At 37.5% G+C, this 19147-nt stretch overlaps 1 protein-coding gene across 3 annotated transcripts in view; it reads right to left on the bottom strand.

Moving 5' to 3' along the window:
- The window catches only part of ARHGAP15 (Rho GTPase activating protein 15), a 324791-nt gene that overhangs the window by 261369 nt on the left and 44275 nt on the right, over positions 1-19147 (bottom strand). For all 3 annotated transcript variants that reach the window (XM_066190404.1, XM_066190406.1, XM_066190405.1), the window contains 4 exons: positions 16531-16605; positions 13285-13346; positions 11716-11803; positions 5529-5618 (listed from right to left, as the gene is read on the bottom strand). In XM_066190404.1, coding sequence (XP_066046501.1) covers positions 5529-5618; positions 11716-11803; positions 13285-13346; positions 16531-16605 — 315 coding nt within the window. The remainder of the gene's footprint in view (positions 1-5528; positions 5619-11715; positions 11804-13284; positions 13347-16530; positions 16606-19147) is intronic.

The following is a 19147-nucleotide window of genomic DNA, read 5'->3' as shown; positions in this document are numbered from 1 at the left end:
AACAAAAAATAAAATTACCAAGGATCCCTAAAGGTCTCTCCTCCTCACCACCTTAAAATACTGTATTAAAGTCTTTAGAAGCCAAAATGACTTCTTGGTTGTGTAAGGTTTAAAATGCACATAGTGTGCGAATTTCTATTTCCTGCAGAACTTTCCTCACAATCAAGGCTGGTTTTCCTCTTTCACTATGTACCCTCACTCTTACTTTTCATTTTTGATCACCAAAAAATACATTAAATCTTATGTGACATCCAAAATTAAAGAAATTAAGAAAAATGCAACTGAATACATGAAAAAAAAATGCATTCATGGGTTTTGATGGATTTAGACTTCCACAGAAAATATAGACATGTTGAGAAGTCAGAAGATCATCTGCATTCATTGACTAGATTTTACTGAATATTTTGGCAGGAGCTTTGCCAGTAAGGTCATTAACAAGCCAGTTGGAAGAGGGAATTTTAACCACAATTGTGAGGCTGTTCCACACTCTTGTGTTCAAGATCTCCCACTTACAACAATAGAAAGAGTGCTTATGTAAAATCACAGAATGGTTTGGATTGGAAGGGACCTCAACTGGTCTCATTTCACGGGAAGGGCCACTTTCCACTCCAAGCCCCATCCAACCTCGGACACTTCCAGGGATGGGGCAGCCACAGCTTCTCTGGGAAACCAGTGCCAGGGCCTCCCCACCATTACAGGGAGTAATTCTTTCCCAATATCCCATCTAACCCTGCCCTCAGGCAGTGGGAAACAATTTCCTTTTGTCCTGGAACTCCAGGTGTTCAAAGTGGGGGTCCACAAACTGCAGGCTTCTTTTGAAGATGAAGACCATTTCTTGGTTTTACCCAACTATCTAAAAGTTTGTAACCTCATTCTGACACCATCTAATGACTGTGTGATGTGGCCAAGGTTTTTGATTAGGCAATAACATATTTAGGTTTCTGGGATAGAAATTAAACCCCAGCCACAGCAGTGAGGTCCAGAAGTGGACAAAATGGTGTTTTAAGATCACAAGAGGTCCATCGAATGCATGGCAGATTCAAAGCCAGCAAAGGCTCCTGCACAACTCCTTGGAGCTGAAAACAAGAACTCTCTCAGGCTCAGGAAATGGGACTAACAGTGGGATAGGTTTTGGGTGGGAACATGTTCCAGCTGCTGATAAGGACCACCACAAGACTGCAAGGTGGCTTTTTAGATTTCCCTCCCCTGTGCAGCATTTGTGTTCAAAAACACACAAAGAAACCCAAATACCAATCCCGACCCAAGCCCCTCCACATCGCACTCCCAGCGCTTCCCCTAGAGAGGTCGTGGAAACAAAAATGATCCCTCCCATGGCAAAAAGCAGTGACTTAAACCATTCCTGGGAGGCGTCCAGACACTATCCTGATCCTCCAGTATGTGGAACAAAATAGCTTATCATTCAGATTATGCGCCTGGACAAAGCTGGAGAGCTTCAAGGACAAGGGAGTTACCCAGGATCAGCGCCATAAGTGTTATTATGTATGAAACAGCTGCAAGATTAATTCTTTCATATTCCACATAGGTGAAGTTGTACTTTCAGCTGTCTCGCTGTTGGAATACTGTAGGTCTTACACAGCTTTCTCTGTAAAATACACTTGCACTTCTTAGTTGTGTAGGATTGAGCAACCCCCTAGAGCTGCAGTGCATTGAAACAAAAAACGGAGTCACACCACGTCTGTGGCAAGATCCCAGCCATAGACCTCCAGAAATTCCTCAGATGAAACCTTCCTAAAAGTGAACTTGGTCAACAGGGTAAAATTATGACTAAAGAAACCGAGAAATGCCTGTTAGTTAAATGAATGGTGCTATTAAGAGAACAAAGCAGCTTCTTCGATTCATAAATATGCCGCTTACAACCTTTTCTGTACTTTTGACCTCTCTCTTTTTTTTTTTCCTTTTCTTTTTGAATTATCTGAGAGAAATCTCCCAAAATCTCTTCAAGGAAATAGTGTACAACCACAGGACTTTGTGCTAATGAACCCCCAGAATTAAAAATCCAGAGGTCAAAAGCACATTTTCCACGGAGTCTGGGGTGAATTTCAAATTAAAAGGCTGCTTGGCTTAGAGTAGAAGTTGAGTAAAATAGGGGGAAAGAAGAAGATCCAGTTGAAAAGTTTACTAGAAATAGGACATATAGAAATTTGGAAAAAAAATCTGCAAATTAGCTTGGTTACTGGTGTTTCAACAGCCATATATATCAGTACTGACTGAAAGTAGTCCATTAAGTCCATTATTTTCTTTTTTGATAACCCACATCAAAACACACCTACCCAATATCAAGCTAAGCCAAAAAAAAAGGCAAGAAGAGAACAACAGAGAGACACAGGCGCTGTTTCTGTTCCAGTTGCTGACTGACAACACTGCCATCCCTTAACATGGTTTTATTTAGTTATTACAACCATCTCTCTGTAAATGACACTTAGGATTATTTAAGATTATGTTGTAATCCTTTTAATCCTCAGTGCTTTAAATTTCAGGCTAAACACCAAAGAGCAAACTAGCACTTAGCAGAAATATTTAAAGCATGTGATTTGAACATAAATCTTCTTTTATTCAGCACTCCTCCGATGAAGACCTAGTGCATCACATCACTCAGCCAGCAAGAACAAACAGCACCACATCTCACTGCAAGCTGCTACCTTTCCCCACATCATGGGAAGCTGTTTCTAGCCAGGTCTTTTCCTTGGTGCCTGCTACATCATCAATAAAATAAATGAAAGGAAATCAGGAGGCTATATTCTATGAGATGTGCATATTTTCAGTTACTATTAAGGAAAAGTTGAGGGGGCAAAAAAAAACACCTCCACATAATGTGTTCATCAAGAACAGAAATAGATTGCATGCACAAATTGGATAGTGTGAGACAGATCAGACTTATCCTGTTAAAAAGGGAGTAGCTCAATTAAAATGAGAGGAGTAACACTGCTGAAAACATCATGCTCAAGACCAGAAACCCAAATCTTCCTGCCTGAATATCATTTAGTTGCAGTTTCCTCTTTTTTTTCCTCCCTGCATCGATCATGTTTCCAATTAGTTTTTCTTTATGATACTCCTATGCTCCATCTCCTTGCTGCTATCCATTAACTGTCATCTGCTTAGATTTTAAATCCAAGATTTCCTTCTTTTTTTCTTCAACCCAAAATTTCAAATGTCATTTTCCATTTATGATCTATAATTCATGAACTCAAATTGAGCACCCTGGCTAAATCAAACTCAAAATTCTGCACCTATTCCTAATACAACGCATTAGTACAAAGCAACTGCTGCTCTGTTCGAATGAGAAAAGCAGGTTTTATTAGAAAGTAATGAAACAAAATGCCAACTATGTTTTGATGGGCTTTGAAGATATAATTATACTTATTTCTGATCATTTCAGAGTTAAGCAGCTAATGTATTTAATCAAAGAGTAATGCAATGAATCTATATTTAGGTTGTAAAAAAAAAAAAAGAAAGAAAGCATTAAAGAAAGCCACCCATGTTGTTCTCATTTGAACAAACCTATGAATAAGTGGACACACACTACACTATCAATTTTATTCCCACCCACAGGGAATAAGTAGATCAGAAGAAGTGTTTCCTGAAATATTCAGTTTCCAGGTACAAACTGACCTCTCCGCTTTCGAACTCGCCTTGGATTCCCTCCAGACTATCTCACAAATCTTCTCTCCCTCTCCAGTCCCCTTCCCACTCTATCTGCTCATGTAGCACCAGTCTCGTTCAGTCCCTTCCTTTCCCAAAATGTCACCACTACTGGTGCCAAAGCCTTCTCCTCTTTCGCTCTTACCATCTGGCACAATCTTCTTGTAGCTCTCTGTCTAAACAATGCTCCATCCCTTTTCAAAATGTGTCTTAACATATGTCCTTCCTCCCATGCTTTTACTTCTTAATGTCTCTCCTACTCACTTATTGACTTGATGAAGACACGTTTTAATGGGTTCAAGCAGTAGTGCATGAGTCTCCTTTCTCACATTATTCTGATTCAGTGGAGTTACACCTCACACGAACAGAAGTGAGAAGAAAACTGCATTGCAGAGCCTTCGTACCACCAGTTTGGTAAATCAATAACAGAGCTTTGTGTGTCTTTACTTTGGAAATGTATTAGCTGCAAAGAATCATCACCCCGAAACGCATTTCCAAACAGGAATTTTGCTTGCTACAAAACGTGAAATAAACCCTAGAAGCTCAGAAGACCTGTCAGTGTGCTCAGGGGGTTGCAGGAGTGAAGGCTAAGGTTATACTTAATCACATTCCAAGTGAAAAAGCTGAAGATTGACAGCAAAACCAAAATATTTATTCTAAAAATACCTAGGAAATGACAAAGCCCCAAGTGTTGTCTCAAGACAACCTGAAAGATGTGGGGGGTATAGAAGCATAAGTCTCGCTGTCTTGGAAAAGAAGGATATTTCTAAATATTGCATGCGCTTTAGAAAGATGTCTAGAAAAATAAACCTTGAAAAAGTCTCTGTAACACCCAGTTGACCCAAAGAGATTTCTTTTTAAGAAGCCACGTACAGGCCCTTAGGAGTTTTTTATGTGTAGTGGTTTTTTTTTTCCTTCCACCCTAGACCCAGACACAGTTGGTTCCTCCAGCGTGTTTCATTGGTCATGATGCCAAAGGACTCTGGTAACTAACAGGATCTTGACCCTGACATGTTCCCTTCTGCTTATCTTCCCCCTTTATTGCTTGTATTGTTCAACATTTTAAATGTTAGAACTCTGGGAAACAACTCGGCTTGTAGAGAATAATATTTTGATGTGGCTTGATGCAACATTTAGTGAAACAGAAAAAAGCCCAACAAATCCTTTCTACTGATATTCATGGGAGCTGGATTATGTCCAAAACCTGAAGATGTTGCAATAAACTATTTTAGCCCCTAGATCCTGGAATGTTAACCTTGCAGTAATGCTTTTCCCCTCCTTTCATCTTCTTGGGCCTTGATCCTCCCTTTCAATTCAATGGGATTTGGACGAAGGAATTAAATAATATTATTTTCCATCAATGAAGAATAGCCCTGTGAGAAATACATGTCCTTCTCTGCTGGCCCTAACAGAGGCAAGCTTTTAAAATCCTCCCCTCCCCTCGCAGAAGTGAACCTGGGTCATCACTGTCTGAGGACCCTGAGCAGCAATAAAAATAAACAGAGAAACCGCACTGCGTTGGAGCCGTGCTTGTATAAGCAGTTTGAAGAAGTTGTGTTTATGGAAGTCCTCTAGGTCAAGATTCTAGGCCTGAACCCAAAGCAATTACCTACTAAGTTTTAAAAACAAATTGAATATAGAGCATTAATCAATAAATCAACAGGTTCTCAAGTGTTTAGGAGACTCAGTCATCAGAAATCCTTCTCTTAGAAAAATAGTAAACCGATGCTGGGTAAAGTGTTACACTCCTTCACTGGTAAGAAAAATGCTGTATTAAATCAGGCTCTAGTTATTAAAACCAAGGAAATAAAACATACCTCTTCACAGAGTTCAGACTCAAATGGGCAGTGGAATGCTTTGCCTCTTACCTGAAAGACATTCTTTCTGCTGGATTTCTCTGAGGTCCACTCAATGCGAGCACCACACAAATCCACACACTCGGGTTTATATCCTGGTTTCTGGAAAGGAAAAGAAAAAAAAAATCAACATGAATATGCCCTGACTTTTCACAAATGGGGGCAGTTATGAGATAAAACAAGAATAGATCAAGTTAAAGTGACAGGTTGTTGTAGCACAGCTGCTGATATTACTGAAAAGAGCTCATTATATACTCTGGTATTGTTAAATAACCGCTCCTGGGGTGTCTTAGTTCAGAAATCAGGTTCTTGTACTAGAACATAATTTTAAAAACAATTAAATGGTTTAAAAAACAGTCTAGTGTAACATATAGTAGATCAAAACATGAATGCAGACACATGGACCAGCTATTTCCAATGCTTACTTTGCCAAACCTCTTGAAGAGTCATTGAGTTTAAAGCAAAAATTTGTGGGTTTTCCAAAAGCAAATTTAAACTGATGCAACTGGAAAGGACAGAAATTAGACAAGAACATACATCGTATCCCTAAGACAAGCTATCTCCTTTCTCCAAACAGATTATCATTTCTTGCTCCTAAAAAAAGAAAAAAAGGCTTGGAGGGCATGTGTGTGACACCCAGAAAGAGCTCAGCACAAGGGCTGAGACTTCTCAGTGTCAGTCCACGCATCCTGGAGTGACACAGCTCTGCCTCCCCTGCTCCTCCATATGGATGCAAGTGATTCAAAGAGCAGATTTGTTTGCCTGTATCATTTACGTTGCTGGGAGTTGGTGTAAAGCACAATAATCCTCATTTGCCATCGAAGATCCTTCTCCAGGGACTCTGCCTGTGCAGCAGTTCTGGCAAAGCCCATCTAGTTCAGAGTAGGCTTTGTAGATTGGGTTGCTGCACATCCTACTCAACAGTAAAAATACTGCTGTTAGCTGTAAAAAACACCACTGACTCCCTTTTGGGTAGGGGATGGAGTGATACCCACATAATTTAATTAATCAGCTTGATGCAACTATTTTCTTTGCTGCTCTTAAGCCATAGTTACCCTAAAAATGTCATTAAGTGATAGAGAAAACAGACTTTATAGAGTTAAGAGTGGCCAGTCCAGCACCAACCACAGATTCAGCTTTCCAAAAAACTGCTCACTGAATTTCTCTGATGTTGTTATTAAAGGCTAAAGTATGCGTGTTCTCCAGGATGCCTTTGAGATGGGAAGAAAAGAACTTATTTAGGTTAAAAGAAGCAAAGAGATCCTGGGCAAGTGATTTGCAGGCGTAGTCTCTGGAAGTTTTCAGTACTGGGAGTGTAATTATATTCTCCATTTGCCAAACCATAAAACCATGGTGGTTATGCTCCACTAAAACTGACAGTCCTGTGTGCCTTTGTTCCTATCTTTTTTATTATTATTATTAATTTTTTTTTTAATAAAAGAAATATAGTCTTCAAAACAGAAGGATGTTCTTGTGGTTAAACCACTGGAAGAAAAGATCTTGGATTTCTTTTTCCCCACCTCTGCCTCAAATTTCCTGCCTGGCCACTGACAAGAGCTTAGTCTTTCCAATTTTTTAATAACAGGTCAGAACTGCCGCACTGAGACTCGATTTGCAAAAAAAATGTTGTGAAATTTAGTCAGCTAATATTTGCATGGTAAAAATTACGGAGTTGGAAAAAAACCCAAGCACTGATATATTAATGCAAATAAATATTCAAATTGTGGAGGAAATGAATGAGTTTTCAATATTCCAATGCTTTTATAAATAGGGATATGAGGCTTAGATCATCTCCAGGACTCCATGCAATGCCCAGATCTGCACCACACAGGCAGCTCTGCAACCCATCAGGAACACAAAACGCAGGCTCCTCAAAGTGGGTAATCTTACTTTCTTTGAAAAACAAAAAAAAATTACCCCCATTGATGGTTTGAGTCCGAAAATACTTTAACAAAGAAGGGCAGCTTTATGCCACCAGCAGAAAGAGTTGAGAAATTTTGGAAACACATGATGAGATTAAAAGAAGGGATTAACATGTGGACAAAGAAACAGAAATAGGTTTTTTGATAGTGAACGTTCCTGGGCTGTAGAATATTTTCCTCAGGAAAAGTGTCATGGAACACTGAAGGGAGAAAAAAACAATGAAAGGCCTTGAGAGATTTTGCAAGAAGATGGAATAGTGAACTCAGTAGTATCTCTAATTTTTATTATTGTACAAAAACATATGCAACAGCAGAACCTGGACCCTTCTGTGCATCCAGTGAACACACAGTGTAATTTTGCTGCTGTTGCAGTATTCTGGAGTTTGTTTACAGCTTTGATTTTGTAATATGCAGAAGAAAAGTACAAGCCTGTGCATCTCCCCCTCCAGAAAGGATGGAATGCAGGCTTGTGGTGTGGGAAAGACGAACAGCTTTCTGCTATGTGCAATAATTATCTGGGTCAGTCTCTTTCTCTGGGGGAAATAAATATGAATTGAGCAACCTGGTCTAGTGGAAGGCCTCCCTCCCCATGGCAGAGGAGTGAACAAAATTCTCTTTAAGATCCCTTCCAATCCAAACCATTCTGTGATTCTATGAAACCTTATCCTTCAGAGAATATATCAGTTCTGACCACAATGTGTCTATGAACTCACAGGTATGGCATAAAATGTGAAGCTTCTGGTGAAAATTTCATGCTAAATCACTCAGATCCACTGAGCCTGAAACCACCCACCACCCCTCTGCTGCACACCTGGGGAGCACACACTGAAATCCATCAGAACTCCAGGAAATCTACAGGGAAATTCATTTTGGCCAAAAGATTTCCCTGCTGCAGAGTTGGCTTCCCAGCTTATGCAACACCCAGAGACGCTGGGAGAGAGCAAGCTGAGGTGACTGGGAAGCCTGAGCTCTCCACGTCCTTGCTTTGTGCTCTGCAGTCAGAGCAATTATGTTATATCAATGCTGTTGCAGGGGGTTATGCTGTAAATTGATACAAGTGTCTGCTAAGATGAAATCTTCCTAAACATGAATATGGATTTCAGCAGCATTTTCACTCACTAAATTACTTTGCAGATGGGCTAATAACCTGAGGTTAAAATAACCTCTGCTGAATAAACTATCTGAGGGAATAAACTGACTACATTTTCCTGGTCAGAAAGACCAACTGATGATAGAATTAAATGCTGGTAAGGAAGAATGGAGCTGTGATTCATTTGGATCACAATGTCCTTAATTTAAAATAAAGAGCTAGTCAAATTCATAAGAATGGTTAAACAAACAAACAAACAAAAAGAAATGTATTAAAGCCAGGACCACAAATGATCAAGGCAGCAGCAAAAGTTAATGATTTAGCTACATGGGATGTAAACTTGCATTTTCAGTAGTATTTGTAAACAATCTCATTTTCTGAATCTCTCCTTTGTGTGCTTTAATTGCTGTGCTCTATTTCTTCCAATAACTCCAGATTTTTTCACCAACTTCACCAGAAAGCAAAGCCATGGATCCCAGTTCTCTCTGTGCAAAACAAAAGCCAAGTTGCCAGCGAGTTCTGCACCTACACTCGTACACAGGAACAGCAAAACCTCCTTTCAGATATTGCCACTTCTTTGATTAAAACAGCACTCAAGATTTAGACAAATAGAATTTTAGATCACCTCTAAATTCTATTTAGTCCCATTGTCATGAAAAGAGGCATGATTACAGGAACTGTAATTTCCCTCTCTCCTGTTGCCTTTGTTTTGTGAAATATCATTCCTCTTTTAATGATGCTTAGTCTAAATTTTGCTCCAAGTACAGTATTTAATAATTAATAATTAATGAATTAATATCTTTAGAATACAAAGGAACATGAATCTTTTTGTTAAGTCACATTATTTTCCTGCTAACAATAAAAATGCTTTGTTATAATTCATACTATCGTGAATGAACATCGCTTCCCTTACATTATTTAATTAATGGTTGAGTTCCCCCTTTTCCAAAGCAAACTAAAACTGGAAAAATATAATAAAATCAGTAAACAAATGGCTTCTAATGAATCTTTTTTGTATTAGTCCCTTTCTAGTATCAAAATTATATCTGGTTAAGTGGTTTACAAAGGAAACAAGTACTGCACTTACTTTATCAGATGAGCTAAGCATGGGAGTTTAGCTTTATTTGATGTGCAAAATTTGGGTTTAGGAAATTGGGTTATAAGATTATGAACACTGACAGTTCTTGTTGTTTTCAAGCTTTCCCCAATTTGTTTATTTACTTTTGCATTTAAGTTTTACACAACAGACAGAAAATGTAACTTTTAAATGTAGATTTTTCTCACCTAGCGAACATTGAATTCACAGCCCCAGTATTCAAATCTAGCATGGAATAAAACAAACAAAAAAATCCCACTTATTTTCCCCAGAATGAGGAAAATATGGGTTCAATATGTCTGTGTTCCTCCTAACACAGGAGGCAGGAGATTCTATCTCACTGATAAAATGAGCACTGGTGGTGACTGAGGCTTCAGGGATAGGGACTGACCTCTCAGAAGGTCCTTTTCCATAACACAACATCAGATTTTTAGCTAAACTGTTTGAGGTTGGGGCTAAAATCCCATTCTCCGGGTAAGTCCAGTTTAGCACCCAAATCCCTAAAGAGCTAATGGGGATTTTAATCTTGTTGAGGAGTCTCAGAGTAAAATCAAGCCTCCTGTGTGTTAAATTTCCACCAGTTCATTTATCTCCTGGAATTTGGGTGAGGGCATGCAAAGAGAGGGAAGAGGTAGCAGGTAGAGGTGTAAGACACTCGGTAAATTGAAAAAATAGTTCTGATAAGTTCACCTTAGACATTTTCCTTTTCCCTAATAACATAAAAGTCAACTTTAAGGAAAAGAGGTGATTCTGAAAAAAACAATAATTAAAGCTTTTCTGTTTTTGTGGCTGCAGAGAAATTATACTTTCCATCTGGACTAGCACAAACATGAGCAGAAAGTGCTAGATTTCCCCCTATATTTATTTTTATTGTTTCATCTCTTAGTTCTGGGGTTCTTTTTCCACAAAGCTCACCTTCTTTCAAAAAATGTAAGGCATGAAAAGGTGCTGTTCGAGGCTGATTTTATGACAAGTGGCATTGATAGATCTATCATTATTTTAGGTCTAGGATTTATAGAAGAATGGTTTGCATCACCTGCCACAGCAAAAATGACTTATTGTTTATGACTCCTGCCAAAGAGAGCACCTTGGCGGCCACCCCATCACGCCAACGAGATTTGGCAGGTTCGATCAGGTCTTGAGAGCCTTTCACAACAGGATTTTGTCAAACCTGTCCCTTCACTGCCCACAGTGTCACAGAGCCACCAAATTTCCCTTTTGCTGCTCAGGCTGAGGTTTGGCACTGCCCAGCACCGAGGGGACACGTGCTGCTACCACTCGCGCAGCAGAGCTGTCACATCCTCCAAGAGACGAAGATGGGTGGCCTTTCCTTGGGGCACAATAAAAAGGTGCTGCAAATTTCACTTTGTAGTAACTACAGGCTGCAGAAATTGCATTAGCTGCATTAGATGGAGTCGTAGAAATATTCAGGGAGGTTAGCGGGATGTGGCGGATGTCACATTTATACCACGATAAAAAATCACTTTGCTAACTTATAATGTTTTCTGCTTTGGTAACACCCTATATTAAGGTGCCACTTATAAATAATTTATTATTATTTATTAATGTATAAGGCACTTTATAGGATGGTAGATAACAACTTAAATTCATGTATTAAAGATGCACATGCATGGTTTAATACAATTTACGCCTCACAATATCCCTTGCAACAGATTCTCATCGCATCATCTGTTCAGCATTTATTACTAATGCATTTTATAACATACTTTATAATTCGTTATTTGAGAAAGTAGCTGCATTTAGTGATCATTTTCATAAATAAGAATAAAGCATTTATAAGTGGCACCTTAATTTAAAGTGTTACCTTCACATTACTGGGCAGTCACTCACCATTTGTCTCACTTTGCAATTACTCTCGAAATGCACCTCTTAATAAAGGACATGCTGTGTCCTATTTCTTCACATACACTACATCTGATTAAGGGCTTATCAAGGCATTTTTCCTTCAGCTGCTCTCAAACCTTCGAAGTTGCCAGCTCAGTCTAAATTTGCCTTCTGTAAACACCAAACTTTTTATATTGAAATAATAGTTGCCAGGAGACTGGGGTAATTGGATGGTTGGTTGCCTACCAGGTTGGCCAGTGCTGGCTGCTTGGATTCTTTGTAGAATTCCATTTTCCGAGCAGTAAGAACAATCCAGGAAGTGGACCAATTTTTCCTAGCAAAGAAAATTTAAAAAAAAAAAAAAAAAAAGAAAAAGAAAAAGAAAAAAAAAAGAAAAAGAGAAAGAGAAAGGGAAAAATCTGTGAGGCATTCCAGCAGGAGGTAAAAGATATTTCATTTGTAGACTTGGTTTTTAATTATTAAAAACATTTTATATATATCTATATCTATATCTATATCTATATCTATATCTATATCTATATCTATATCTATATCTATATCTATATCTATATATCTCAGAAACAAAAGTGGTCTAAAGTCAACATTGTCAACAAACTTCCATCAACATTGATGGAGTTGCACCATCCTAATTATACCCAAAATGCAACCTATCAAAGCTTATAGGGCTTCTTTGTCCTCATTCATATTTTGAAGCCCATTTGTGCTTCTTTTTTGCTATGGTGTCAAATGAAAATGGTGAGATTATTCACACATGCTCAAAGTTCACATGTAGAGGACTCGGAAATAGCTGGTGCCCTTCTGGTACCTAATACTTAAAATAAAACTGAGAAGGAAAAATGTTGATCTGACTATACAGAGCTCAGTTAACAGGTCTATTTTGAAAGGTCCCAAATGCTTTCTCCTTTCCCTAAACTAAAAGTTTACAGGAGTGTGAGGAAGATAAGAACAATATCTGAGCAAGGTTTGAGTAAGCATTAAACATCAAGAGTTCACGGTACAACCCTAGAGAACTGACAAACTGTTGGGGTTAGAGAGAAGTAAAAATACACAAGGATATGTGAAAGAATGTTCCCTGACACAGAAAAACACAATATCCAACTCAGAGGAAAATTCTATTCTTTTAATTAAAAAAAAATAATAATAAAAAAAATTAGGTAACATGCATTATATACGTTACCTATAACAGGTTTCAAACCACTACATAATCATAAATCTGATCTGATAAAAAGCTATTTTTAGATCACCAGCTCCAGTCTGACTTATGAATTTAGGGGTCATAACATCTGATATTTACAGAAATACTCATAAACCCACTATTGCTCTGCTTCACGTGGTGAGTGTGAGTTGTCTGTTGGTAAGCACCACTTCAGATGTTCATTATTTTTCCCTGTTTTTTTCTTTCCATTTAATGGAGGTCTTGTAAGTGTAAGTGGTCAAGCCTGCTATGTGCAGATTTAAACAAATTTTCCTATGAGTTGGATAGGCTGGATGAATATGGATTACCAAGGAATTCAATAGCAATATATCTTGGAATACAGCTTAAATCCAGTATCAAATTTATGCCAAATGACACCAGTTTTGGATAGAATGGGGCATGCACAGCTTCTCTAGGCAACCTGTGCCAGAGCGTCACCACCCTCACAGGTAAGAATTTCTTCCTAATATCTAATCTGACCCTGCCCTCTGTCAGTTTGAAGTCATTCCCCCTTTTCCTGTCATTCCAGGCCCTCGTCCAAAGTCCCTCTCCAACTCTCTTGGATCCCCTTCAGGCTCTGTCACACTCCCATGTTGTACCTTAATTTCTTGCCTCCATCTGCTATTTTTGCTTTTAGAAGATATCCTTCCTTCTCCACTACCTGGAAACAAGAAAAAAAAAAGTTATAACCATATTATTTATTCAGCTGAATAAAGTCACTTAATACATGCATAGGAATCTTCATCCAGCTTCTCCAGTGTGGGGGATCTTACCACCAATTCTCAGTTTAATCACCAGTTTTTTTTCTGGTATATTCCATTCTCTTGAATATATGCAAACAACACTTAAAGTCAACTACTACACACAAAATTACCCACAGTAAAAACGCAATAAACTTTTGTTTTACTTTATTTTATTCTATTTATTTGGAAGAAATTTATGCAAATGTGGGCAAAGTTTTTAGCTATGAGCAAAAGAGAATTTTAAATACATTACAGGTAAATTATGTTAAAATATTATTTTATATGTTGAGTTTCATTACTAGCTGTGAGGGACACACCACACTGAGGACTCTGTATGGGGCTGTGAGACTTGATTGTAGGGTCGCAACACTGTGCTTAAGTTTTGGTGTATTAGAAGCAAGCAAAGCCTAGGCTTGATTATTTTTTTTCATTTCTATTTGTGCTCCTCCACCTCTCTGAATACCTTCCTCAAGCCAGAGCCCCTTGCAGCCCCTTGGCTCTCTGATCAGCTGAAATATCCCATTGTACAGCTGGGATACAGTTGGGATAGGGGTTATTTTTATCTATATAAGTTTATATTAAAAAGTTAAAAACCAAACAAAGCAAGAGGGCTGTTTTTCAGCGAAACCAAACGACCTTTCATCTCATCAGGTCTCATTAACTAAGGATGTCTCAACAGTGTCAGTAATGGGAAAAAGAAACAAAATTGTGATTAAGAGTGAATCTGGTTTTGCTTTCAAACACAACTGAGCCAGTGCCTGACTTGGATATTAGAAACCCCACATGGTCTTTGTAGTAAATTGCATCACAAGGCAATTTCATAACAGTTTCAATAGAATTTTGCTGTCTGCAAAGCCATTAAATAGCAATGAAACATGTTTTAACAGGCAATATAAGGATTTTTAAATCAAACATGTCTGTTATTTTGATTGTACAAAATAGCATTATTTTAACAGTGTAGTATGTTTCACCATTTCCTCAGATCTTGTCTGTGGTTGATACAGAACATGCGATGACATATATACTGTGTACATATCTGTTTGTATCTATGGAAAGGCCAATCGACAGTGATTTAGGTGACATTCTCAAGCGGGCTCATGATGATCAGGGTGTGCTTCATCTGTAATTTGTCATCTTCTCATGTAAATTCCTGTCATCCATATCATTACCACAGAAAACCCAGAGAGGAAGTGTGCAGGGATTACTGTGAAGAGCGAGTTATGTCACTGTTTCTCTAGTGATGAATGGATGAACTAGCAGAGCTAAAATAAGGTTTAATCCCCATCTCCACCTACTTTTTTTTTTCCCTTACTTTGCATTTGAATTTTTGATATTTTTCTTTCCATTCTAACCCTCTGGTTTTGTAGAATAAAACTTCTGGTTGTTGGCCAGGGCCAGAGATGCCAAAAAACACATGAGGAAAGTTATTATTTTTAATATTTCTATCCATCTGGAAACAGAAACTGGGAGGAGCATTGGCTATCCATTCAAGCTGTTGATTGCTTCTCTTAATCCGACCCAAAATCTCATGTTTTCAAAGTTTACCAACTACCTTCCCAAACTGCTGTCTTAAACAATCCAGAATTAAAGGAAAATATTATTTTTCAGTATCAGATCTGAATCACCTTCGTTGTCAGCCTTGGGAAGTTAAGAACTGCATGTGCTTCTAGATGAAAATATTGCCGCTCAGTCCTATTTTCCTTATAATTGTCTTCAGCTAGGATATCAAATCCACTAACAAATATTGGGTATATAAAATATCCTGACTTAAATTACATAGCTCAAATCCACCATTTGCTATAAATTAAATGGCTCAAAACTGAACAGTAAAAAAACTACAAGAGCTGCAGTTAATATGAGGCCTCTCTGTGCTAAGAAAACTCCTTTCACATATATTGCTTTAATTGAATTAGTAGAGGTGCTGTCCTGAAATAAAATTAGCATGGCCACTTCTAATTGATAATGTGCACAGTTTTCTCTGTAATTAATATAAAGGGCACACATGGAATTATGAAAAAAAACCTACCACAAAGTCAAATAAAAATATATCTAGGATGACCCCACTATTTTTATAATTTCTGTTTGGGGTGCTCCATTCCCCTTGTTTAGCATCTGTTAATATCCCCTTTTCTATGCTACTTTTTTTCCAAGAAAACACTTTTAGAACAGCTCAGGGTCAACTTGTAATGCATCTGCAAATGGATGATATTGGATTGAAATAATTCCAAATATATCCTAATGATACATTCTGTTTCTGTCTCAATAAATACCATCATCTGCTGTTAAGTTGCTGCCCTTCCTGCACCTTTTCAACATGTGGAAGGTTGAGAAAGTGACCCAAAATGCCCTGAAGAATTAGCACAGAAATAGGAAAATGGAATTATTTTGTGGAGTTTGTGTTGATTTGTTTATTAAATTGTTTTTAGAAGAATAGTAAAGATGAGAGTACGTAGCGCAAATATTTGAGTTTCTAAATAAGAATTTTAAAAAAAGACCCTTGTTGTCATGAGCTAATATTGTTAGAAACTATAAGGAAACAAAATTATCACTGTGTCACATCCAGATTTTATAATTTTTTTGAGTGGAATTCAAACCTTCTGAATGTACCTAATCCTGAAAAGTTTGTGTAAGTAACGGTATTGCTGAACCTTTCTTTAATGAATTTGTATTTGCATATTCATTTTATTTTAGCTGACAAACATCTATTTCTCATTCCCCCTAGATTCTTCTAACATCAAGAATTTATTGTTTTTAATTTTATTATAATATTTCTTACACAAATTAATACTGAAATTAAAAACACCTTAATAAGGGCAGAGAGAGGACAAAGACTTCATCACATTCCTTTATACCAAATATTAGCAGAGATGAAACCTCAGACAAGTACAACGGGATTAACAGCAAAGTCAAGTCATATAAATGAATTTGTACCTTCTGAAATTATGCTTTTTATTGATTAAACAAAGTCCCTCACATCCCTTTGCATCCTGAGGCATCTGAATGCTCATGTATTCACTCTTTAGTAAAGCAAGTGCAACATTTATGTTATAAACCTTTAAAATAACCAGAGAGATTTATCAGTTCTAGAGAGCAATTTCTTACTGTGGGGTCCTGGGTACTGATGATGTCTGCAAACGTCAGGTTGTGCTGGGAAAGATTTCTTCTGTGACGACTTATCTGTAAAAGAAGAAGAAATATTTGCATTCAGAAAGGATTCAAACACATGCAGGTAAAGATGGACCAACAAATTTAATTACAGGGCACACACGGCATGCTCTGGGTGGTGGTTTGGGGTTTCTCTCTGGTTTTCCTCTGAGCCTTGGGTGTTTAAAATGTACAGCTGATATACTCTGGTATAAAACTCTGGTATAAATGTGTTTCTTTGTGATGTCACTTCGGCAAATTTAGCTAAAAATTAATCAGCTGATAATAATAACCACCTAAATTATGGGGTTTTTTTTCTCATTAGGAATCTCAAAAATGGTTTAACTGGTTAGGTGCTCTTAACCCATTTTAGAGAAATAGGAAAGCCACTGATTTTAACCTCGAGGCCACAAAAAGCAAGTCAGTGAAGAAACCAGAAAACAATTGGGATCAAACACAAAAATCCAGCAAGTTTAAACTGCTTTAAAGGCTGTTTCTAAAGTCCCCATGACTGAAAGGTTACAGTAATACTGGACTCTGACTCTACAATTGCTCCCAAATACTGAGTCCTTGATTCCTTCCAATTCTCCCTTTTCTTTGAGGAGGACAATTTAATCAACTGTGACTTAATTCTGAAAAAAATATTGCTTTATACCAGAAACTATTAAAATTAAATAAAGGTTACTTCACAAATCAAGCATTTGGCAGAGTTCAACAGCATTTTACTTCCTCAAAAATCTGCAACAAAGGACAGATCACTCAAAAGTGTGTGCAAGTGTGTGTGTGTATAAATAAATATATATATATATATATAACTGCTTAAAGTCAATATAAATCAAAAAATATATAATTATGAGCTGAGATCCTGTAAAATTCAGTGATTATTTCCTCTTTTAGATGAAGCCACAAAGCAAACAACAAAATATAGTCAAAACTAGTTTCCACTGTATTCATCATAATGCATTCTCTTTTTCCCTATTAAAAGAGAGTTAACCAAAAGTCATAATATATTCTGTTTATATTCAAGTGTCTGAATATAGAAAATGTTCTTAATTAATCCAGAGGGCCACGCTCAAAAAACAGTTAAACATATTATGATCCCATATTTTTTCTCCACACATTGCTTTCATGTTTATTTGTAAGCACTAAGGTTTTTAAGCCTTGAAATCTATATCCTAGATATTGCTCTACTCTCCTAGTCAAAGCTAATGAGCTTAATGAATTACCAGTTCTAAATTTAATACAAACATTTCAAAGAAAGAGATAAAACATTCTTCACAATTCAAAAGTTTCTCTGACCTATTTATGAAGAATATCACTTAACAATTTCATTAAGGGTGAGTAACAGCTGGTGACATGGCTGTGTCCTAAAGTGTTTTTCTCTCTTAATATTCTGCATCTTAAGCAATCGAGCTTTCATAAGAAATACTTTAGTTAGTGGCAGTCCCTCCTTTGGGGAGAAAAAAAATGTCAGACCACATTTTCTGTATTTTGCAATCTTGTTTTCAGGAGTGTCATGTTCCTGTTTTATTAGCATGTAGGATAAACAAGAATGATTTGCTGATGCTATTGAGAGAACTTCTAAGATTACAGTCCTTCTATTTAGATTTTGGATGGAGCTTAATATTAATGCAGGCAGAGATGCATGCATATAAATTCAAAATAAATTAATTCAATTTATCTTTTTCTTAATCTTCACTGCTAGACAACTCTGAAGGTTCTATAGTGCCCGAGACATACAGCTAAACTATTCAGGTCTAGATCACAGGAACTTTGTCTTACCCAGATGCCCCACATTCTAATTATTCCTTAACACACAGCGGAGCTCATTGCCCGGCCATGGCTTCCCAAATACATCCTTCACTCATCCAGATTGAATAACGAGGCACACCAGCACTCCACAGTGCTGTCAGACATTCAGCTGCTCTCTCCAGGAGCCCCACGTGGCTGTTTGGGGACCCTGTGTGACACGTCGTGGAGTGTGGAGCGCCCAGCAGAGCTCTTGGCTGCTCTTTGGTTCAGCGATCACAACGTTAGTGAAAGAAATGCCCACGTTTGATTATTGGTGAAAAAGAATTTATCCTGAGCCGCAAATCCATCTGCAGCAGTAGGAAGAAATGAGTAAAAAGTTCTGGTTTTTGTAGGCCTAGCAAATTACTGGGGTAATATAACTAAAAGTCGCTATTCAGTGCTTCCAGGAAATATTAAACAATTCTGGAAAATAAAATTCCAGGTATGGATGAAACTGTGCCCTTTAAGAAACCTCTTTGTCCATGCAAAGAAGAAATCTTAGGGAAAACTGCATGAAGGCAAGGGAAAGAATAAACCTCTTACACAATTATTTGATTGATACTTTTGCTAAAAAAAAAGTGTTTCTTTTTGGTAGCCCACCAATGTGCAATCTCATGCAAAGAAGGTCCTCAAGCCCCCAAATCTGAACCTATTTACAGAAATACAATGAAAATCCACAATTACGTAAGCTAAAATCCTGCTCTTCTGGAAAAACACCCCAATTATTTGGCTCACAAATGGAATTAATTTAAACTTCAATAAAGTTCTTACTGATTTCTACCAG

Source organism: Chamaea fasciata, unplaced genomic scaffold (assembly GCF_029207755.1).
Source record: "Chamaea fasciata isolate MVZ Bird 193981 ecotype frontalis unplaced genomic scaffold, bChaFas1.0.hap1 SCAF_8, whole genome shotgun sequence".
Lineage (NCBI taxonomy): Eukaryota > Metazoa > Chordata > Aves > Passeriformes > Sylviidae > Chamaea > Chamaea fasciata.
This window is presented reverse-complemented; position numbering and strand designations above follow the sequence as displayed.